This window comes from Acinonyx jubatus, chromosome C1 (genome assembly GCF_027475565.1).
Source record: "Acinonyx jubatus isolate Ajub_Pintada_27869175 chromosome C1, VMU_Ajub_asm_v1.0, whole genome shotgun sequence".
NCBI lineage: Eukaryota > Metazoa > Chordata > Mammalia > Carnivora > Felidae > Acinonyx > Acinonyx jubatus.
The window spans coordinates 157,396,164-157,417,900 of NC_069381.1; the positions used below are offsets into that span (position 1 = coordinate 157,396,164).

The window sequence follows — 21,737 nt, forward strand, 5'->3', positions numbered from 1 at the left end:
CTCCCTATCTTCTGTCCATGATTCCTCATCTCGAATGGTCCATACCAAACACACTTGTCTTTCATCATCTTCTGAGAGCACATGTTCAAGGACTAGCCTGACACCCACCTCCCCCAGAATGCTGATACTTCCCCTTTTCTTCCCACCAGCTAATCTTTCTCTCTCTTTGGAACCACTATTGCTGCTGCTACCACTACTACGTGACATGTTTATGACTAGGCAGCATCCCTCTTCTCTTTTTTTGATAACAGGGTCTTCATGCTCCTTTGAGGAACTTTTCTCCACTCCATACATTCAGTCGCATTGTCAATGAAGCCACCCTGCCCCAACCTGTCAAGAGATGAATCCATGACCCAAGTGGGACCAATCACATTCTTACAGAAAACTGAATTTTAAGTGAATTCAAAAAGGAAAAAACAGTGGGAACTAAATTTTTCCCATGGTGGTCCTTCAAGAGACTATCCATTTCTTCCAGATTTCTGTGGCTCATAACCAAAGTCCACTAACTGATAAGTTCCCTATTTGAGTACCTGTTCATATATTATCAGAGATTGTGATTGAGAGGCTTGGGATGTGCACATTTTTCTTTGCCAGCCAAATCCTATTTATGCTCCCTGAAGACAGGACTGAGTCTTTGTTGTATTACTCCATATAATTTTGCACAATGTAAGTACCCAGTAGATGTTGTATAACAAACGAAAAACCAATCTTAGAAACTCTGTTTTTACAAAGTACAATTTGAAAGCCAACTTATACCCTTTTTGAGGCAAGGTGGTAAATAAATTTTTAATTGCTACAATTTAAGAATTTTCTCGTGTATAGCAGTTGTCTTAAAGAGAGATTACAACTTGTATGCCTAAGAATAGCCTGAAAATAATGTTAGCTTGGGTCATACTTCCCCAATTTTAGGAAAGGAAAGAGAAACTAACATTCTATTTCAGACATTAGTTTCTGAATCAAAAAAAAAAAAAAGTTTTGGGAAAAAACAGACAACAACAAAACAAACACCTTAGTCTTGGTTTTGTGACTGGCCAAGGAAACGAGGAGAGCTGCCTTTCCGTTATCAGATAAGAGAGGAAGAGAATTTAACTGTGTTAGACTAATGTATAAATAGATGTTTTTTTTCCCACTTCTAAAAAATGGCAGGGTATAGTTTCTCAGAATCATCTGACTTATATCAGTCATTTAACTGAATGCTTATAAAATTCAAAGAACAAACAAAATGGTTAGACACAATAAACCCAAACAAGCTTGAGCACAGAACATGGTATACTCTTCCAAATCATTTACAAGTGCTTAAAATGAACAAAAGAGCTCACCCATGATAAACAGCAGGATATACAAATTCTCTTGTCTTCCCTTTCAAAAATGAAAGATTTACAGAAGTCTTTGAATAGTGTAATCCTCTGGTTTGTACCTTAACATGATACATAACTCAGTCATGAGAAAGGAGTGGTGATACCAATTTGGAGGGTTTTTGAGTCAAGTGTAATGGTTTCTGGAATTTGCCTTGAACCCACACTCGGTGCATTTTCACTTGTTTTTTCCTATTAACTTGTAAGCGACGATCAACCAGATTTTGCTTCTCATCTAACCCAGCCTTGCAGAACATAGTGTGGACTTCCCCTGTTGAGACAAAAGTGGCAATCAAATGTATATGTGACTGGGGCTTGGTGGGGGGAAAAGAAGACAGTCAAGAACAATGGAATGACTGACCATCTAAATTTCATTTAAACCAAGAAACTCTCTAGTACAAATTAGTTAAGGAAACCTGTGAAACCAAATAGGTTTCTTCTACTTCACAGAAACATACCAATATACACAGTTTAACATAGCAGGCATAAATAGATATACATTACTTACTACTGGTTGCAAATTTAAATATTTTGAAAGGTGCCCTCTGTTCTGAGTTTTTGTTAGTTTGCAGAGACCCCAAATGGCACATTTTAAAAGTGCTCACATAAGTTTGGAGAAAATCCTTGCATGCAGAATTCATTTTAAAAGTTGTTTTTTTTTTTTTGTTTTTTTTTTTAAAGGAGAAATTGACAAGAGACAAGTAATTTTCTATGGACTCTTAAAATCAAATTCCCTCCTTTGGCTGTGGTATGTCATCAGCTTCTTCATATCTGGGCTAACAGTACTTCCAAAATGGAACAGACTACATCTTCATTTGGGTATAAGATGAAACAAGCGATTCTTTTAAAGCAGTTTCAGCTGGGAAAAGATTAAAAGGCAAAAAGGCCATTTTCAAGCTTTCATGTAGAACAGCTACAGTGTGGTGACAGACTAACCAAAGAGTTTTTTTTTTTTACAGCTAATTATTTCCCCTTATAGATAAGCATACCTTTCGTAAAGAAATATGCTCTGGTACCATCTCCTCGCACATAAAAATTTTCAGATAAGCAATGCCCTAAAAAAAATAATTGCGATCAGAGAAACCTAGTATTCCTTCAAACAAAACAAACAAAAACTTGAAATAAAATATAAACAAAGCATTCTTTAAAACACATGAAAATAACTCCAAACTGAATATACCCCTTTTAAAACGAAGCTGAGTCTTATCATATCTTCCATAGTCCCGAAATAGCAGCATTCCCCCAGGCTTCAGTAACTTGGACAGTCGGTTTATAACACCTTGCATCCTTTGAAAACAAAGCAAGACACTGTTTACAGAAATCTTGTTTTACATGCCACATCCTAACCTTCTTAGAGATAAAATAAGGAAAGCTCGATGGGGCCAAAAAATCTAACCCACAAAAATAAGGGCAACAAAAATATATATATTTTGTATAGAAAGGGTACCAACTTGCTAAATGATAAGAATCAAAAGGCCTAGAGTATCAAGTAATCACCCAAATGACAAGAGTGGTGACTTCAGAGAGCTTGATATATGATGTCAAAGCTGCCCTGCAAAACCACAGATGGCTCCTGATATTTACATCAAGTTAAGGTAGTACCAAGGCAGATAAACACTGAAGTTGCTTCATTTTCCTTGAAGATAAAGAAATATTGTAGAGCTATTCCAAATTGCACATGTCTAAACAGAGATCATCTTTCCTCCCAGACTAGCTCCTTCTCCTTTATTTCGTTCAAAGCTATCATCATTCATCAAAGTGTTAACACCTCAGAGACATCCTTAACCCCTTTCCTTTTTCTCCTCTTCCACTAACCTCCCCATAACCATCTAGTCATCCAATTCTAGGCGTTCTTTTTTTAACTGATGGCTTTTTTCTCTTTTTTTGTTTCCCTTTGGTGCTCCTTTAGTACAAACTTCTACCTCCTTAGGCCTGAAAACACACTACTTCTTAACATGCTTTATTATTCCCCTTGTTAAGTCTTCCTGTATATTACTGATGAATTATTCCGCTTAAAATTATGGTTTTGTCAAATCATCCCTTTGCTCAAAAATGTTCATGATTTTAACCCATAGGATAAAATCTTAATTTCTTAGTTGGGCCCTTGAGATCTCCTACAACTGGTCTCAATCTCTCTAACATCTTTACCATTACTTCTCAATGTGAAGCATCAACTCTTGCCAAACTGTTATATGCTTGGCTCTGAAGCAGTCCATGCCTTCGTTCACATGGTTTCCCCTCAAAGAATTCTCTCCTTCTTACTTTCTGCCTATTTAAATTCTATTCACACTCCACCCCCAGCTCAATACTGGGAAGCCTTTACTTTCTTTCTTTTATTATTTATTCTTTTCATTTGGCTCTCAATCAAATATGACCCCTTGTGACTGCTCTTGACTTAATGTTTTTGGTTAAGTTTATGGTCTTATGTGTGATTATGGGCCAGAGATGGCAAAGATTTCAGATCTCATATTAATGCCAAGTGACTGACATTGGCTGCCTACAGAGCTCTATTGAGAAGGGCTCTTAGGGCTCACTGGGAATGACAATCAGGGTACAAAATCAGTTATCAGTGTCTGCCCTGAGCAGAGAATGGTAAATGGCAGCCTGTGTGCTAAGTCCTCCCCATCTCTGCTTCATCCATGCTACTTAAAGCTTCTAGATTTTTCTTATTTTAAAAATGAGGGTTTTAGATTAGATAATCTGTAAATCCTTCCAGTTAAAACACTGTTCAGTGGAATAATGGAGTGAAAAGCCAGATTTATGTCAGGTTTTGAAGGAAGTAGTGAGGAAATTAAAGTAACTATGAAAACAAGACAGAAATATAACAGAAAGAGGTGGCATAATTAGATGAAATGCTCTTTTAAAAAACTGGAACATAAGTACATGAAAGAGAAAAAAGAAAAATATTTTTCCTTGTTTATTTTATTACAGGTTATTTTCACACTGTGCTTATGGCCTTAGGCTTTGGCAATTAAAGAAAACTGTATCTAATCCTTAAAATATCCACTTTCAGAAGAAATGTTTTATGTACTGAGAAAAATATCTTTCTGCAACGATTACTAAAACAAGCATGAAACAAAGATACAGAAAAACAAAGGGCCAAATACAGCCATCTCCGTCTGCAAATCCTTTCTTCCCAATTATCCTTTAATGTCTAGGGTTGTGAGTAAAGGCAAGGGTGGGGAGCTGCTTTTCTTCATCATCCCATCTTGCTTGGCTCAGCGCCAACTTCCAGAGCCACTTCCTGAGAACTGTCGGTGGGAGAGGGCTGGGGGAGATGGACAAGACAATAATGGGTGAAGGCTCCTTTTCTTTCTTTATTCCACTCAGGCCAACTCTGCTATCCTCATCTACCTCTAGTTGGAGGGTGAGGAAAAGGAAGAAGAGATTTTAAAAAGGAGTGTTTATTGACTACCTACTCTCTGTTTGGATCTGTGGTAAACATATTATACTGTATTTTATTTTAATGATAAGGACAGTTAGCTCTTCTTTTGTAGCCTCCTGTGGTTTATTCCCATTTAGGCTAGGATGCCCAGACTCAAGGTCTAGCAGAATCGCTTGCCATTCGTTTGTGCATGGATTTTCCAAGCTGTCAAGAAGACACTTTTCCAAAACTTTCACGGGGCTAAATATATCACTGTCCCAAATGACTCTAAAGATACTGTCCTGCCTTTTCACTTACTACTGCCCTCCTTCTACGCATTCACCCTTTTTTTAGGTCATTTAGACCATTTTAGGCAAGAAAATGGCTAGGGACATGATACATGTAAATTTATTTTATAATAATTACATAGAATGAACATACTATAGAATGACAGTAATCCTTCCAAGACATCTTCTTCCCCTTCTTTTTAACATTCAGTTCAAATCATAAGAAAATACATTATCTAAACTAAATTCAAGTAGTGGTTTTGTGGTCTTATTTGGAATTTAAACACTTCCTGTTACAGGTGTCAAATAGAAAATCTTGTTCTCTATCCACCTACTCCATCCTTTTAACTATTCATTCTTTTAACTATGAGACAAAATACATAGATGACATCTTTCTACCAGTACCTGAATAATGCCAATATTCTACCCAGATTAGTAGAAAGACATAGATTATAGAAACTGGGAGGAAATGTAGCTTCATGGAATGTGATATATCTCACCAGGTACAAATATGTTTCATTCAGATTTATTTGAAAATTTAATTTGTCTTTCAAAAAGCAACCAAAAAGCTCATCTCTGAATGAGAAGTAAAAGGACCGTAAAGGGTCTTAATGATTTTATAATTGCAAAGGAAAACGCACACATTAACCCACTTTCTTTGGGAAAGTGTCACACTCATCAAAGAGTGGTTGATATCAAGTCTGTATCTACCAGCAGAGGAACATTCCTGGAGCTAAATCTACTACCAGAGCAGAAAACCCAATTTTAAGAAAACTTACAAATGCACAACCCTTGACACCACACGTGTCTTAATATACATGAGGTGGCAAAATTCTAAGAGAAGTGATCATTTTAATAGCTGGTAATATGTCTTTCTACTTCCTCTCTGAACAAAAGCTATGTTTACTGTTTCAAAACATTGTGTGAACAGGGCGCCTGAGTGGCTCAGTCAGTTAAGCGTCCAACTCTTAATTTCAGCTCAGGTGATGATGTCACGGTTCATGGGATCAAGCCCTGTGTCAGGCTCTGCACTGACAGTGTGGGGCCTGCTTGGGATTCTCTCTCTCCTCTCTCTCTCTCTCTCTGCCCCTCTCCCACTACCACTCTCTGTCCCTCTCAAAAATAAATAAATAAACTTAAAAAAAAAACACTATGTGAACAAAAAATCGAAGTCATAAATATTTAAATGATGGCATTAGCCCAACCTTAGATTATAAACGTCCAAGGTTAATCTGGCAAATCTTGAGTACCCCTAATTCCCTAGAGGGCTCTTTAAAACACATTCTTTTTTATTAGTTTTCTTTATTTTTGAGAGGCAGAGAGACACAGAGCACGTGTGGGGGAGGGGCAGAGAGAGAGGGAGACACAGAATCCAAAGCAGGCTCCAGGCTCCGAGCAGTCAGCCCAGAGCCTGATGCAAGGCCCGAACTCACGAACCGAACCGTGAGATCATGACCTGAGCTGAAGTCAGACGCTTAACCGACTGAGTCACCCAGGCGCCCCTAAAACACGTTTTTTTAAAGTCTTGTGACAGACTGGTATGAAGCCAAACAGATTCACAACCCACCTCTTCACGAACATTCAGTAAGATGCTAAATCAAAGAAAGATGTTTGTTTCTGATCACCAAGTACAATTTCCCTCTTGGGAGTCTATTAGGCTGTTCTGAATTTGTAATCTCCTTAAAGCACTGTCACTTTTAATAGGTATGTGTCTTGCCAGAATATGCTCACTTCACTCTGACAGTGATAGAAAGCTCACTAATGAAGCAGTTTGACCGGTTTCTTTCTAAAAGTCTGAAGAAAGGAAAAACTGCACTTAAAAGGCTGCATGTTATATATGGTATAGTTCACTAAATAATAAAGTTACGAATTGTCACTTTTGATAGTTCTGAAAACCACGATTGATAAAGGTGCTTTACACATTTGCTTTGCCCTTTCTCGTGTCTTCAGTTACCTGTCAGGATGAATAGAAGAGAGCACAAAGACAAGGAGAATGACGTCCAGGATCCCATCTGGAAAAGGGTACGGTGAATCTTCATCACAAACATCATGAACAAAGGCACAACACTGAGCTGCTCTGTAGGATGAGTGCAACTATCATGATAAAGGAACAATAATAATAAAAAAGCAGTTAGCAGACTTTTAGCATTTTTCTTAAAATAAAGAGGTCAAATTTTATATTTCTCCCTAGTGTCTTCCCTCTGTAAATATGAATGCATTTTATTTCAGATTCCATATTCTGTTAGCTTATTTCAAGCTGCCATAAAAAAATTAAGTCTAGCACTTGGACTCAACAACAAGTATTCTTCACAATCCCTTTTTAATTTTAAAAGTAGAATAGGGCAGGCTTTTGAGGCAGCGTTGCTGGAAGCCTACCCTATGTGATTTCGGAGGCACTGAGATCATCCTGTTTTCTCTCCCACTGCTTGTCCATGCCTCCTTTGGCTTAAGATACAAATATCCTCTAATACACAATCAGATAATAGTAATGACTGTACAACTCTGTAAATATACTAAAAATCACTGAATTGTATACTTTATTTTTTGAAAGAGATAGAGAGAGAGTGAGCGTACAAGCTGGAGAGAGGGGCAGAGGGAGGGAGAGAGAGGGATAGGGAGAGAGAGACAGAGAGAGAGAGACAGAGAGTCTTAAGTAGGCTCCGAGCCCAATTCAGGGCTTGATCCCACAACTCTGGGATCATGACCTGAGCTGAAATCAAAAGAGTTGGATGCTCAACTGACTGAGCCACCCCAGTGCCTCTGAACTGTATAACTTTAAAATGGTGAATTTCATGGTCTGTGAACTATATCTCAATAAAGCTGTTATTTTCAAAAAATTAGAGCAGGGGTGCCTTGGCTGGCTCAGTTGGTGGAGCATGTGGCTCTTGATCTCAGGGTCATGAGTTCGAGCCCCATGTTGGGTATAGAGATTACTTAAATAAATAAACTTAAAAAAAAATAAATAATGAAACAATTAAGAGTATACACACACACACACACACACACACACACACACACACACACACAAATGCACATGCACACAGTTTGAGTACAAAACAACACTAGAAGCATATATACCAAAACAGTAACCTCAATTCACCATAGGACTCTAGGAAGTGTGATTATAGGTGAATTTTATCTTTCTCTTTAGGTTTTTTAGTATTTTAGAAAATGTCTACCATGAATAACTATTACTCTTGTTATCAGAAATTAAGTTCCATCTATTGACCACACATTTCTGTTAGCAGAATTTCCTTTCCTTTCCCATTTCCTAAAAGTACTTTTTGCTAAGGTAATGCTTACTAGCTTTTGGGGATTGGTCAAACAAACCCAGGCTCCCCACTGCTTTCCAAATAGTCCAAGACATTTTACATTTGTATCATATACTTTCTCAAAATTTGTTTTACTTTCAAAAGTTTCAATTTAACTAGTGCCTACTATGTGTCAGTCTGTGCATAGGGCTCTAGGGACATAAATATGAATAAGATCACCTCATAGGACCTGCTGACCTTTCTAGGTGTACCAGTCCCTTCATTTTTATTTCATTTTATTTTCCTTTTTTTCCCCAGCTTTATTTTGCATTCAAAATAACTTCTATCATTTTAGGGTAATATCTTAGGCATCAGGTAATGATGTGATTCCCAGAATTAGTAAAAGCTCAGTTAAAAATGGTTACAGATAACACTGAAACATTTAAAAAATATAACTTCAACAACAAATAAATTATATCCTTAAATGGCTCTCTTTAAAGAAAATATGAGGCATACCTTTACTAGTTCCACAGCTCCGGAAGCAAAATCACAACAATAAAGAAAGGACTCTGGAGCATTCCTATGAAAATGGAAGAAATATTTAAATCTAGAGTTCACATATGCTCAGGTTACAAAAGAAAGGAAACTGTAGGCTTGAACTTGTTAAAAGGTATTTCTTTAATAAAATTTTGGATGACACCTGGCTTACTGTTTCTCCTTTTAGATGGTGTTCTCTATAATGGTGTATGGGTGCCTTCATGGTACTTCTGAAACAGCATTGTCTCAAATACTTATTAATTACAAGGTAACTTTCAAATTCCTGTCCTGGTTTTTTTTGTGTTTTTTTTGTTTTTTGTTTTTTAATTTTAGAGAGAGTGTACATGAGTGAGGGAGAGGGATGGAGGGGGAGAGAGAGAGAGAATCTTAAGCAGGCTCCATGCTCAGCACAGAGCCCGACACAGGGCTCCATCCCGTGACTTGAGCCAAAATCAAGAGTTGGACGCTCAACAGACTAAGCCACCCAGGTGCCCCTTCCTGTCCTGGTTTTAAAGCTCTCCGTTGCTTGGGTCTACCTGCCTTATGTCCCATCACACTCTCACACAGGAACCCTCCAACTCCCTCCATCATCATTGCCCCATCTTCCTCCCCCTCAGTCTTTCTTCTGTGCCTCCAGCCAGCAGGGCCTATAGTTCCTTGTTGCCTAGTCAAGTGCTACCCTTGTGCAAGGATGCTCAGACCCTTGTGTTCTTTGGTGCTTCAGTCCCCTTTCTGTGTGTACAACTCATTTGGTTCTTGAGCTTCTCACAGAGGCTCTGATGCCCTAATGGGACAGGAATACATATGTATTTTAATAGCATGTAAATACAACTTCTAAAAAAGAGTAAAAAAATACTAATATATTAACTCTTAGTTATCTTTTCAAGTTTTTTCCAACATTTATTAAGACTCATGTATGTACCAAGAATTAGAATACAAGTTAGTAAATGAAATTGTCTAATAAAATAGTAAGAGTATGGATTTTGAAGCCAAACAGACCTACGTTTAAGTCCTGAATTTGCCATTTATTAACTCTGTGAATGTGACTCATCCTCTCTAAGACTCAGTTACTTTATTTACAGATGTAAATAAATACAATTATTTTTTGGTTGGAGGATGTTTATTCATATAAAAGTCTTGAGTAATCTTAATTGGCCTCCACTGAACTTAGACAAGTTCTATTTCGCTTTTTACCTGAAATTCAGTAACAATGTCTGGACCATGGTTACTCACGGGCATGCATATACTTTGAATTTTGTGGGTCAGTACTCTTCCCGGTCATCCCTCGTATGCTTGTATCAAATAATTACTGCATCATGTTGCTTAGCACCAAGCCTGAATCACAGAGACTGGCATGTTATGAAACAACAATTATAACTATAGTTCTGGCTCCTGTGGGTTTTATAGCCTAGTTGGGGATATGATTGGTTTTATCTAGCTTCTACAGGGTTATGGATAGGGCAGACTTCCTAAGTCTTACCTAAGGTGTAAGTTTTAACAATTCTGAAGAAGGGGGATAGCAATGCTGAATGGGGAGAAGGATAAATGGTATACGGCTTAAAGGTGGGAGTCATGTGCCAAGGATGAGAAGCAGAGTTGATCCTGAGAGCTCAAACCAGTATGTGGCAGGATATACAAGTGGGCCTTGAAACACATAATTAGAACTTTGATTCAGGAGACATTTCAAGCAAGGAGAACTACTAAATAAATATGGGATACAAGCACAAATATGAATTCCACAAATAAAATCTCACCCAGGCTCAGATAATACTCTTAAATGCTACTCATGGATGAGTACTATGAGAAGGAGTCCTTCATTCTGTGGCATTTGGAGATTTGCATTCAATTTAAGATCTGTCCAAATAAGTTAAAGTATAATGAACAGGATTTGGTTATGACTTGCACTGCTTGTTTTTTTTCGTCTGTCCCAAATAAAAACAGTATTTAGGGGCACCTGGGTGGCTCAGTCGGTTGAGCGTCTGACTTCGGCTCAAGTCATGACCTCACAGCTCATGAGTTCAAGCCCCACGTCGGGCTCTGTGTTGACAGCTTGGAGCCTAGAGCCTGCTTCAGACTCTGTGCCTCCCTCTCTCTCTCTGCCCCTAACCTACTCGCATTCTGTCTCTGTCTCTCTCAAAAATAAATAAACATTGAAAAAAAACCAACAGTGATTTATTGCAGCCTGTACCCCTATTGCTTCCTATGAAATCCATATATTCATGACTCTTAATTTGCTGGGTGGTCATATGTGTTTGAAAATTTTCCATAAGCACTCAGATGCACGATGTAATATGATGGCTAAGGGCAAGGGCTCTGGAACCAAACTGTCTATGGTTTGAATCCTGGCTCTACCACTTAGTTGTGTGACCTTGGAATAGTTACTTAATCTCTTTGTAATCCTGTTTCCTCATCTATAAAGCAGAGATAAATATGGCATCTAAGGTCACTGTGAGGATTGAAGGGATTCTTAGAAGTTTCTAGGAAGGTTCCTAACTCAGAGTAAGCACCTAATAAATGTTAGTCATTATTATAATTGTTGTTGCTATTGCTATTATTACTATTATCATATTATAGGAAGATTTGCCTTTGCCTTCTAGGAACTTAAAAACTGAAGAAATTATCATGGTTCTATAAAAACTTCCATATAACTCAAAATGCTTCTCTGGACACTGGCACATCTAGCTCATTATAAAAGGTATGCAGTCAACCTTTGGGCAGTGGCTACTAAACACCCACAAGATATAGAGCAGTCTAGCAGTTAAAGAAAGTATGTGCCATTTGCCATGTGGTCCTACCAGGACAGCAGCATGACCTCTGAGACTGAATTCCCATGCATCAGCAGCCCAAGTTGAAGTCTTGTGACCACCCAATGACTTTCCAGAGCTTTTCTGTAAAATCAGCTGACTGCCTTGGCCCTTCTCCCAGCAAGCAGGTGTAAATATCACTACTAACACCACACCACAAAGCACTCCCTTGGCAGGGGGTTTAAGAATTAAATGATCCTTGGAGAATGATATGACCTCTCAATTCCAGAGGTCTAATTATGGTAAAATATTCTGAAAATGTAAAACACTAATCCTGTACTCTCCAAAAGTAATAAAACATAATTTCTTAGGTGGGAAAAAAAGTCTAATCCTCCCTTTGGAAGGCTAATCACTGACTGCCTTTTAATGATGAATTAATTATCTTGCGTTATCGAACTACAATGACTTTTTTTAAAAAAGAGCCACGAAGAATCAGGGAGCAAGGAAGCAAAAGATTGCAATTATTAGCTGGAGGGAGAAGTAAAAAGGGAAAAATACTACTAACAAGTGGGGATTCAGAGATATTAGTCAATATGTATTGAGCTCTAACTATCTGTATTATACTGTTGGGCTACCTGGAAAATCAGATTAGGGTAAAATATGCCTTCTAGCTCAAGGAATACAAGCAGTGGCTGGAGACACAAGACATAAAGAAATGACATGCTAAATAATACCTTGGGATGAGTCATAAAGTAACACATTATCAACTGCCAAGGTAGTAAATTTCTGTGTACCGTAAGCTCAGAGATAACTCGGGTGAAGGAAACTGGCTACGTGGTATAATAAAACAGGAAACATTGGCCCAGAAATGAGGAAAAGGGAAAACAAAGAGAATAAAGACAAAAGGAGAAAGGCCATTCAGACCTGCAAATGTGCAGTTCTATCACTTCTGCCTGGCCACTTTAACTGGTAATCTGATGGTATTTGGAAATTACTATTTACTATGTTAGTAATGAAGAATATCCTGATTTTTTTGGCGCTACATCATAAGTATTTAAAAATAGTGTCCTGGGGGCACCTGGTGGCTCAGTTGGTTAACTGTCCGACTAATGATCTCAGTTCAGATCTTGATCTCAGGGTCATGAGTTCAAGCTCCATGTAGGGCTCCACACTGGGTGTGAAGCCTACTTACTTACTTACTTACTTTATTTATTTATTTATTTATAACATTTATCTATTATTGAGACACACAGAGAGACAGAGCATCAGCATGGGAAGGGCTGAGACAGGGAGACACAGAATCCGAAGCAGGCTCCAGGCCCGGAGCTGTCAGCACAGAGCCTGACGTGGGGCTCAAACCCACAAACCGAGAGATCATGACCTGAGCCAAAGTCAGACGCTTAACCGACTGAGCCACCCAGGTGCCCCTATGTGAAGACTACTTTAAAAAAATAAAATAAGGGGCACCTGGGTGGCTCAGTCGGTTGAGCATTTGACTCTTGATTTTGAGTCAGGTCATGATCCCAGGGTTGGGCTCCACACTGAGCGTGGAAGCCTACTTAGGATTCTTTCTCTTTCTTCCTCTGTCCCTTCCCCCTGCTCACAAGTTCTCTCAATAAAAATAAAAATAAAATAAAAATAAAGAAAAAAAAAGTGTCATAATGTTGGCATTGTGTTAACTGTTAAATTGAGGTGGTGGGTATATGAGAATTCATTGTATTACAAGGAAACACTAAAAAAATAGCATCATTAGAATTTAAAATACACATAAAGACTGAAAGGAATTATAACAAACAGTAGCTATGTTAGGATGATGGGTGATTCCCACCCCTCTGTCCTCTAATGGAAATGTTCTGCAATGTGCTCATGTTGATTTTATAATGGAAAAAATAATGTGAAAGTTATTGTATAAACTTAAAAAAAAAAAAAAAAACAGAGGGGCGCCTGGGTGGCTCAGTCAGTTGAGCATCCGACTTCAGCTCAGGTCACGATCTCACAGTTTGTGAGTTCGAGCCTTGCATCCGGCTCTGTGCTGACAGTGCAGAGCCTGGAGCCTGCTTCACATTCTGTGTTTCCTTTTATCTCTGCTCCTCCCCCACTTGTGCTCTGTCTCTCTCTGTCTCTCAAAAATAAATAAAATGTAAAAAAAGAAAAAAAAACTAAAAAAAAAAAACCAAAACAAAACAGAATAGGTAAAAGGTGCTAGAAAAGCTTTGTAAGAAGTGTCTTCATCATGGAAATACCACAACATATACGTGAAGCAGTGAACAGGAAGGATGTGTCAGGAAAACACCTCTGTCCCTATCATCTCTGTCTGCTTTTTTGAGTTTTAGTCTAGTCTTAGACTAGTTGCTGTTACCTTCAAACATTTTCAAGTTATTTGACAAAAGAAGGTCTTCTACTGGGTGTGGCTCCAGAAGTGATGACAAAATGAGGGTTAAGAATAAGCTTTAAACTCAATTCTGTGTGTGTAAAATGGCACCTACATACCTGGAGGAGCAAATCGATTTCTGAAGTTAGCAATTCACAGCTTAGTGGAAGGGTCAAATCCCTTGCTCTTTTCTTATTCTCTCATCCATGCAAACACAAGCTTTAAAAATTACTTTGACCCATGGTGGACAACCCATAGCTGTGAAACATTCTTTTCATAGTAATTCCTCGTTTACGTGAAATTAGACACTGAAACAATTCTTTGAAATTTGCTTCAGTGATTGTTTATATGAGAATAAAAACACTACCAGCATACACGTGACATTTTCCCAGAATTTCTGAACACCCCATACATATGTAAAATTTTGTAGGAGAAAACTTTAAAACTCACTGTAAAGTGTTCAAAATTGGAAAAACACTATTTCCAGCACCACAGCCAACCTAAAAAATTGAAAGAATAAACAAATATCATGAAAAGAAGGTTAAATTTTCTTCACCAATGTTAGATTTTTTTCATTAAAAAAAAAACTAGAATAAATTTACTGGATCTCTAGGTGTAGGAGAGTTTTCTAAACTCAAAAGCAAAGGAATAAGCCACAAGAATAACACTGATTAATTTAACTATGGAAACATGTGAAATTTTTATACACCAAAACTCAAACCAAATTAAAAGGTGACCAATGCACTATGAAAAAAAATTGGCAATAAATATGATAAAAGGGTAGAATTCATTAAAAAAACAGTAACAGATAAATTAGCAAAGGAAATAAATAGAACACAAAAGAAATACAACTGTCTTCTAAACATCTGAAGAACTATCTGACCTAGTTAGCAATCAAAGAAATGCAAATTAAAACAAGGTGTAATTTTCATCTGTCAAAAAGGAAAGCACTTAAGTAAGAATATTCTAACCAATGAGAGTGTGATAAAACAGACATATATTGCTGTGAATTGGTATTAATACAGCTTCTTAGAAAATTATTTGGCAATATATTTTAAGAGCACTAAATTTATTATTTTATTATTTTTTTAAGTTTATGTATTTATTTTGAGAGAGAGAGAGAGAGAGAGAGAGAGAGAGAGAATGAATTACAAGGGGTCTCCACGCTGTCAGCACAGAGCCAGATGCAGGGCTTGATCCCACAAACCATGAGATCATGACCTGAAATCAGGAGTCGAATTCTCAAATGACTGAGACACCCAGGTACCACTAAGAGCATTACATTTTTAAAATAAATTACGAATTAGTAAATCTGACCCAAGATAATAAAAGAAATACAGAAAAGTCTATACCCAAAGATATTTTCTGTAGAAAACCTGAAAACAATTTAAATGCTCAGTACTGTAAAAACAGATAAGCAGAATTAAAGTACTCCACATAATAAAATATTTTGCAGCCACAAAAATGTTTATAGAGAATTTTTAAGATAGAAAAAACTGCTTATGATATAATGTTAAATAGAAAAAAACCAAAACCTCAAAATACAGGTACAGTATAGCTCAACTATATAAAATAGTATAAATGAAAAAAAAAAAGTTAGTAAAATGTGAAGAGTGGTTAAATCCCTTGTATAGATACCTTTATAACCAAAAGGAGGAGATTTACTTTTAAAAACAGAAAGTCAAGGGGCACCTGGTGGCTCAGTTGGTTAAGCGTCCAACTTCGGCTCAGGTCATTCTCTCACAGTCCTGGAGTTCGAGCCCCATTTTGGGATCTGTGCTGACAGCTCAGAGCCTGGAGCCTGCTTCAGATTCTGTGTCTCCCTCTCTCTCTGCCCCTCCCCTGCTTGTGTTCTTGCTCTCTCTCTCTCAAAAAGAAATAAATACATTTAAAAAAAAAAAAAAAAAAAAGAAAGTCAAGGTCTACACTGGATTATAGCTAATTATATCTCACTTATTTCTATTTCACTTAAAAAGGGGTAATAACAGAAAGAGACAGAAATTAAGGCCAAAACTTTACTGGTATTTAAAACTGCCTTCAAATTAGAAATGAAAACAAATTAAAAAAAAAATTAAAATCACAAACTTAGAGCCTGATTATACATGTGAGTCCCTTCAATATTTTTTATGCACAAAGGCATACTGAACCCTTTTCTAGTTAGATTTGATCATTATTCCCCCTAAAAAATCTGGATCATTAATAAAGTAATATGCAATATACATTTTAAAATTATTTGCCACCTCCCATCTTTGCCCCTGTAGGACAGTACCTCAAGGATTCTGAAAGTGGCACTGCTACCAGGAAACAATTCGGTCTTCAGAGGTCCTTCGCTGTGTTCTTCAGAGTCTAGGTTGGAAAAATGAGACCTTGCTTTGCTTGGACCATCTGATGAACCGCACCTTTTCATACCAAGATTTTTTTCTTCAGGCATAATAGGGCAGTGCGTTCTTGAGAAACAATTTGCAGCACCAGTTTTCACATTATCCCATGATGATTCTTGTGTCTTCTCTTCAGTTTTTTGATCAACTGGAATAATTTCAGGAAATTCCCTCAACAGCCAATTACGATCCTTGAAAAACTTATTCTTATGAATCTTATAAAATGTATCCCAATATTGACTAGCTTCATTCTCATACTTAACTAAAATAAAGAGAAAAAAAAAGATTTATTTTACTATAAATGATGTTTACTATTCTACTTTAATAACTAAATATATTTAATAATTAAATACTGTTAAATATATTACATACATTTATAACAATTACATTTACTACTGAATAACTTTAATATTATAATTTTTATTTATCTGATTTTTTTTTGGCCTCTTACAGGTTAAAACTACAGAGTATTATTTTTCTCAAAATGTGTCAGTGTATGGGGTATTTAGTTCTATCCCCTACAAATCTGCTTGTGACTTAATAGTTTGGCCAATACATTTTTGTGAGGAATATAATCATTGCAAACTACTTTTTATAGTTTAAATCTTGAATTTATTTTTATTTATTTTTTTAAGGAAGATAGATTTAAAAAAGTTTTTTAATGTTTATTTTTGTGAGAGAGAGCACATGTGTGCACACAGGCACAAAGGGAGGAGGGGCAGAGAGAGGGGGAGACAGAGGATCTCAGGAAGGCTCTACATTGACAGCACAGAGCCTGATGAGGGGCTTGAACTCATGAATCAAGAGATCATGATCTGAGCCAAAGTTGGAGGCTGAACCAACTGAGCCACCCAGGTGCCCATAGATTTTTTTTTAAAGTTTATTTATTTCTTTTGAGAGAGAGAGAGAGAGCGCACACACAAGCAGAGAAGGGGGAGAGAGAAAGAATCCCAAGCAGCCTCTGTGCTGTCAGTGTGGAGCCCAATGGGGGGCTTGAACCCACGAACCATGAGATCATGATCTGAGCTGAAATCAAGAGTCAGACACCAAATGAGCCACTCATTTAGGCAACCCTAAATCTTGGATTCTTAATACTCACATTTTTACCAATAACTTGTAGGACTCTTAGAGAAAGGACACCATTTTTTATGTCTCTGTATATGCAGTTTCAACACAATGAATATCTTGGTAATCAGACAGGAAATTGCAGAATTATAAATTACACAATGTTAGAGCCAGAATGGCCCATTGAAATAATCTACTCCCAACTCCCTTGTTTTGCGTTTGAACAGAAGATAGCACAGATATGAACCCACTTGTTCTAGGCCCTAGAGCCCAGTCACAGCAGAGCTAGGACCACCTATCTTAACCCCTGGAGCTAAGAGCCATCCCATTCTCCCCCTCCCTCCAGAGGAATCTCTTCCTATTGACATCTCCTACTATGAAACCTTAAAGAGATATGCCTTTTTAAAGGAAATTTGCATTTCATGATGTTATCCCTTGGATTTCCCTCTGTCCAGTGTCAGCGTTAGTTCAACCATCTCAGAACTTCAGACAATTCTTAGCTTTCTGCCTCTTTTTTTTCTTAGCCTTACTTATTTATTTTTTGAGAGAGACAGAGTGAGCAGGGGAAGGACAGAGAGAGAGAGGGAGTGAAAGAATGTCAAGCAGGCTCCATGCTGTGGAGAGTCTGTGTGAACATGCACTGCAGAGTCTGATGTGGGGCTCAAACCCACAAACCATGAGATCATGACCTGAGCGGAAACCAAGAGTCGGACACTTGACCAACTGAGCCACCCAGGTGCCCCAGCTTTCTGCCTCTTTTTATTTGTACCTTAAATTAATAAAATAATTCACTCACTCCTTCACTCAACAAACATTTCTTGGACACTGTTATGCATGTACCAGGCCTAATCCCTGGGTTAAGAATTATTCTCACCTGGGGCACCTGGGTGGCTCAGTTGGTTAAGTGTCCAACTTCGGCTCAGGTCATGATCTCATGGCTTATGGGTTCTAGCCCCACATTGGGCTCTGTGCTGACAGCTCAGAGCCTGGAGCCTGCTTTAGAGTCTGTGTCTCCCTCTCCCTCTGCCCCTCCCCTGTTCGTGCTCTCAAAAATAAAATAAACATTAAAAAAAAAAAGAATTATTCTCACCCAATATAGACACATGACCTTTTTATTTTATTTTATTTTATTTTATTTATTAAAAAAAATTTTTTTAATGTTTATTTTTGACAGAGAGAGAGACAGAGCATGAGTGGGGGAGGGGCAGAGAGAGAGAGGGAGACACAGAATCTGAAGCAGGCTCCAGGCTCCCAAGTTGTCAGCACAGAGCCCGATGCGGGGCTGGAACTCACAGACCGTGAGATCACGACCTGAGCCAAAGTCAGTTGCTCAACCGACTGAGCCACGTAGGCGCCCCGACACATGACCTTTTTAAAGTGCTTTCAAAGAATAAAAAAGATCTTCTATTGATATAATTTCCAAGATCTAATGTTGGGCAAAAAAGCAAAGTGTAGCACAGTATGTATACGATACAATCATTTGTTAGGAAAAATGAAGATAAAGAACACATGTGTGTGCATACACAGAAACATAATGCATACACACACACATATATGCTTGTATACTTACAGAATACCTCTGGAAGGATAATCATATAACTAGTAATACTGGTTGCCTCTAGAAAGGGGAACTGGGTTGGCTGGGGCCAGGAATAGAAAAAGAATTTTCATTTGGGGGTGCCTGGGGAGGCTGAGTTGGTTAAGTGTCCAACTTCAGCTCAGGTCATGATCTCATGGTTCGGTTAGTGAGTTCAAGCCCTGCACTGGGCTTTCTGCTGTCAGCATAGAGCCTGCTTTGGATCCTAAAGCCTGCATCAGATCATCTGTCCCCCTTGCTCTCTGCCCCTCCCCGCTTGTGCTCTCTCAATATCTCTCTCAAAATAAATAAACAAACAAACAAAGGCTAGGAAAGAAGAAATTAAAAAGAAAGAATTTTCATTTGAATTTTGATCTGTATGAAATTACTATCCCCTAAATAAAGTTATAAATAAAAATAATGGAATCATTTCTTTCATAATTGTAAAGAAGTCCCAACCCTCAGAACAAGCAGTTGCCAGCAGCTGCCAGTTCATCTTTGTTGTAGAACCCTGTCCTGAAGCCTTTATAGTTTTCCTTTTCTTTCCATTTTTATCTTTATGGCCTTGTACATGGATCTCCACCCATCTGGCCACAAGACTTCCTTCCCATCAAGGCTGAATTGTATCTGGCAGCAGGACTGCTATAAAGACAGAAACTCCCATCTGTATTTAAGGTCTGAGAAATGAAAGTAGATCTCTGTAACAAAAGAATTATATGATGCTGAAGTCCAAAACATGTTCACATCTGCACTAATGGAAGGAAGCCCATTTGTGGTTAATCTGAAAATTTTATATATTATCTTTAAAATAGTTCTATCTCTACTTTTAAGAACTGGAGTGTGCCTGGTATACTGTGTGAGGAAATAAAACAACATTCTGAAAATCAGATTCAGGAGGAATTAGGAAACTATCAAATTTCCCCAGGGTTTTCTCACACCTCCCCTGTTCCTTTTTCCTTAAAAACTCTCTTTGTAACTCACTCTGTACTGGTAAAAAATGTTTCAGTTTAATAAAAAGCAACCACCTAAGAAGACCTACATTTAGTAAAATCCCTAGTTATCTGAGGTTTCATTGCCAAGCTACTTGTGAAGTGAGTTTGAACCTAACTATCAGTAACTAGAATGTAACACTACATCTCAATTAATCTGTGGAAATATTCCCCTTGGAATTAATCTTCAATAGCCACTAAAATCTAAAGGATAATGATATTAACAGAAAACATTCACACAGACCAGTCTATACACTGATCACAATTCCAAAGTTTATTATATACCAGGGCCCCTGGGTGGCTCAATTGGTTAAGCGTCCAACGTTGGCTCAGGTCATGATCTCACAATTTGAGCTCCATGTTGGGCTATGTGCTAACAGCTCAGAGCCTGGAGCCTGCTTCGGATTCTGGGTCTCCCTCTTTCTCTGCCCCTCCCCTGCTCATGCTCTGTCTCTCTCTCTCCCTCAAATATAAATAATATTTAAAAAACATTAATATTTATTATATACTCATTTATAATAATCAGATGAATATTTAGAGTGATGGCAACAATTTAATGATTAAGTAGTTCTTTCTTTTTGTAAAGTTTTATCTATATCTTATACACAAAACAAGAATTTTAGATGAATTCTTCATTCAACTTGCCGACAGTTTCCTCATTTGATGAGGGGTTGAATTAGTGTTTCTCTATGTTCAAGGTCTAAAAGTCTATGTACTTTTCTTATTAAACCCCATGAATTTATGGAGAACATTAAACATTGTCAGTTCTACAAACTACAAAACCTTGGGTCAGATTGCTGTCTTAAATATGAACTTGTACTACTACTGTTTTAATTTCTACAGTTTATAAAGATGAATCTTCAGTAAGGTGACTGGAATCTGGTTCATTGCAAATACATCAAGCATCTAAATTCAACCCTAGATTATGCAATCTTTAAAAAGGATCTGATTACTATGAGAAGACTACAGTCAAGGCTGCTAATACGTACACTTCCAAGCCTTTTTCAAGTATTTCCCACTATTCAGGAATTAAGAGAAAAAAACATAAATCATTATATCATTAACAGCAATAACACATACTGAGTGTTATGTGCTAGGCACTATGTCAAATGCTTTATTTGGATTTTTTCCCATTTTAATCCTAATGATACCAATCAGACATATTATTACTCCAATCTACAGACAAAGAAATTCAAGGTCAGAGGGGATAAAAAATTTTCCAAGGTCATCCAGCTAGAGCCAGGATCTGGACCAAGTCTACTGGACGTTTTTTTTTTTTCATATTTATTTATGAGAGAGAGAGTGTGTGAGCACAAGTGCACACAAGCACGCATGAGTGGGGAAGGGGCAGAGAGAGAGACAGGGACAGAGGATCTGAGTCGGGATCTGTACTGACAGCAGACAGTGCAATGCGGGGCTCAAACTTATGAACCGTGAAATCATGACCTGAGCTGAAGTCAGACGCTTAACCAACTAAGCCACCCAGGCACCCCCCCAAGTCTATTGGACTTTAAAGCTCATGCTCTGGGGTATCTGACTGGCTCAGTCAGAAGAGCATATGACTCTTGATCTTGGTGTTGTGAGTTCGAGCCCCACTTTGGGTGTAGTTCGAGCCCCACTCGTGCTCTTAACCATTACACTATATTGCCTTCCTAACACAAAATCAGAAAATTTTTAAAGTTTATTTATTTTGAGAGAGAGAGAGAGAGAGAACACCAGCAGGGGAGGGGCAGAGTGAGAGGGAGAGAGAGAATCCCAAGTGGGCTCTGCATTGTCAACACAGAGCCCAACCCGGAGCTCCATCTTAAGAATCCTGAGAT

General features: G+C 37.8%; 1 protein-coding gene across 6 annotated transcripts in view; it reads right to left on the reverse strand.

The window, feature by feature from the left end:
* Nucleotides 1–1,251: 1,251 nt before the first annotated feature.
* Nucleotides 1,252–21,737, reverse strand: part of METTL8 (methyltransferase 8, methylcytidine) — an 84,090-nt gene continuing 63,604 nt past the window's right edge. For all 6 annotated transcript variants that reach the window (XM_053215273.1, XM_015086137.3, XM_053215271.1 and 3 more), the window contains 7 exons: nt 16,179–16,549; nt 14,360–14,409; nt 8,774–8,837; nt 6,961–7,100; nt 2,536–2,642; nt 2,345–2,410; nt 1,252–1,626 (listed from right to left, as the gene is read on the reverse strand). In XM_053215273.1, the coding sequence (XP_053071248.1) occupies nt 1,436–1,626; nt 2,345–2,410; nt 2,536–2,642; nt 6,961–7,100; nt 8,774–8,837; nt 14,360–14,409; nt 16,179–16,549 (989 nt within the window). In that variant the 3' untranslated portion in view covers nt 1,252–1,435. The remainder of the gene's footprint in view (nt 1,627–2,344; nt 2,411–2,535; nt 2,643–6,960; nt 7,101–8,773; nt 8,838–14,359; nt 14,410–16,178; nt 16,550–21,737) is intronic.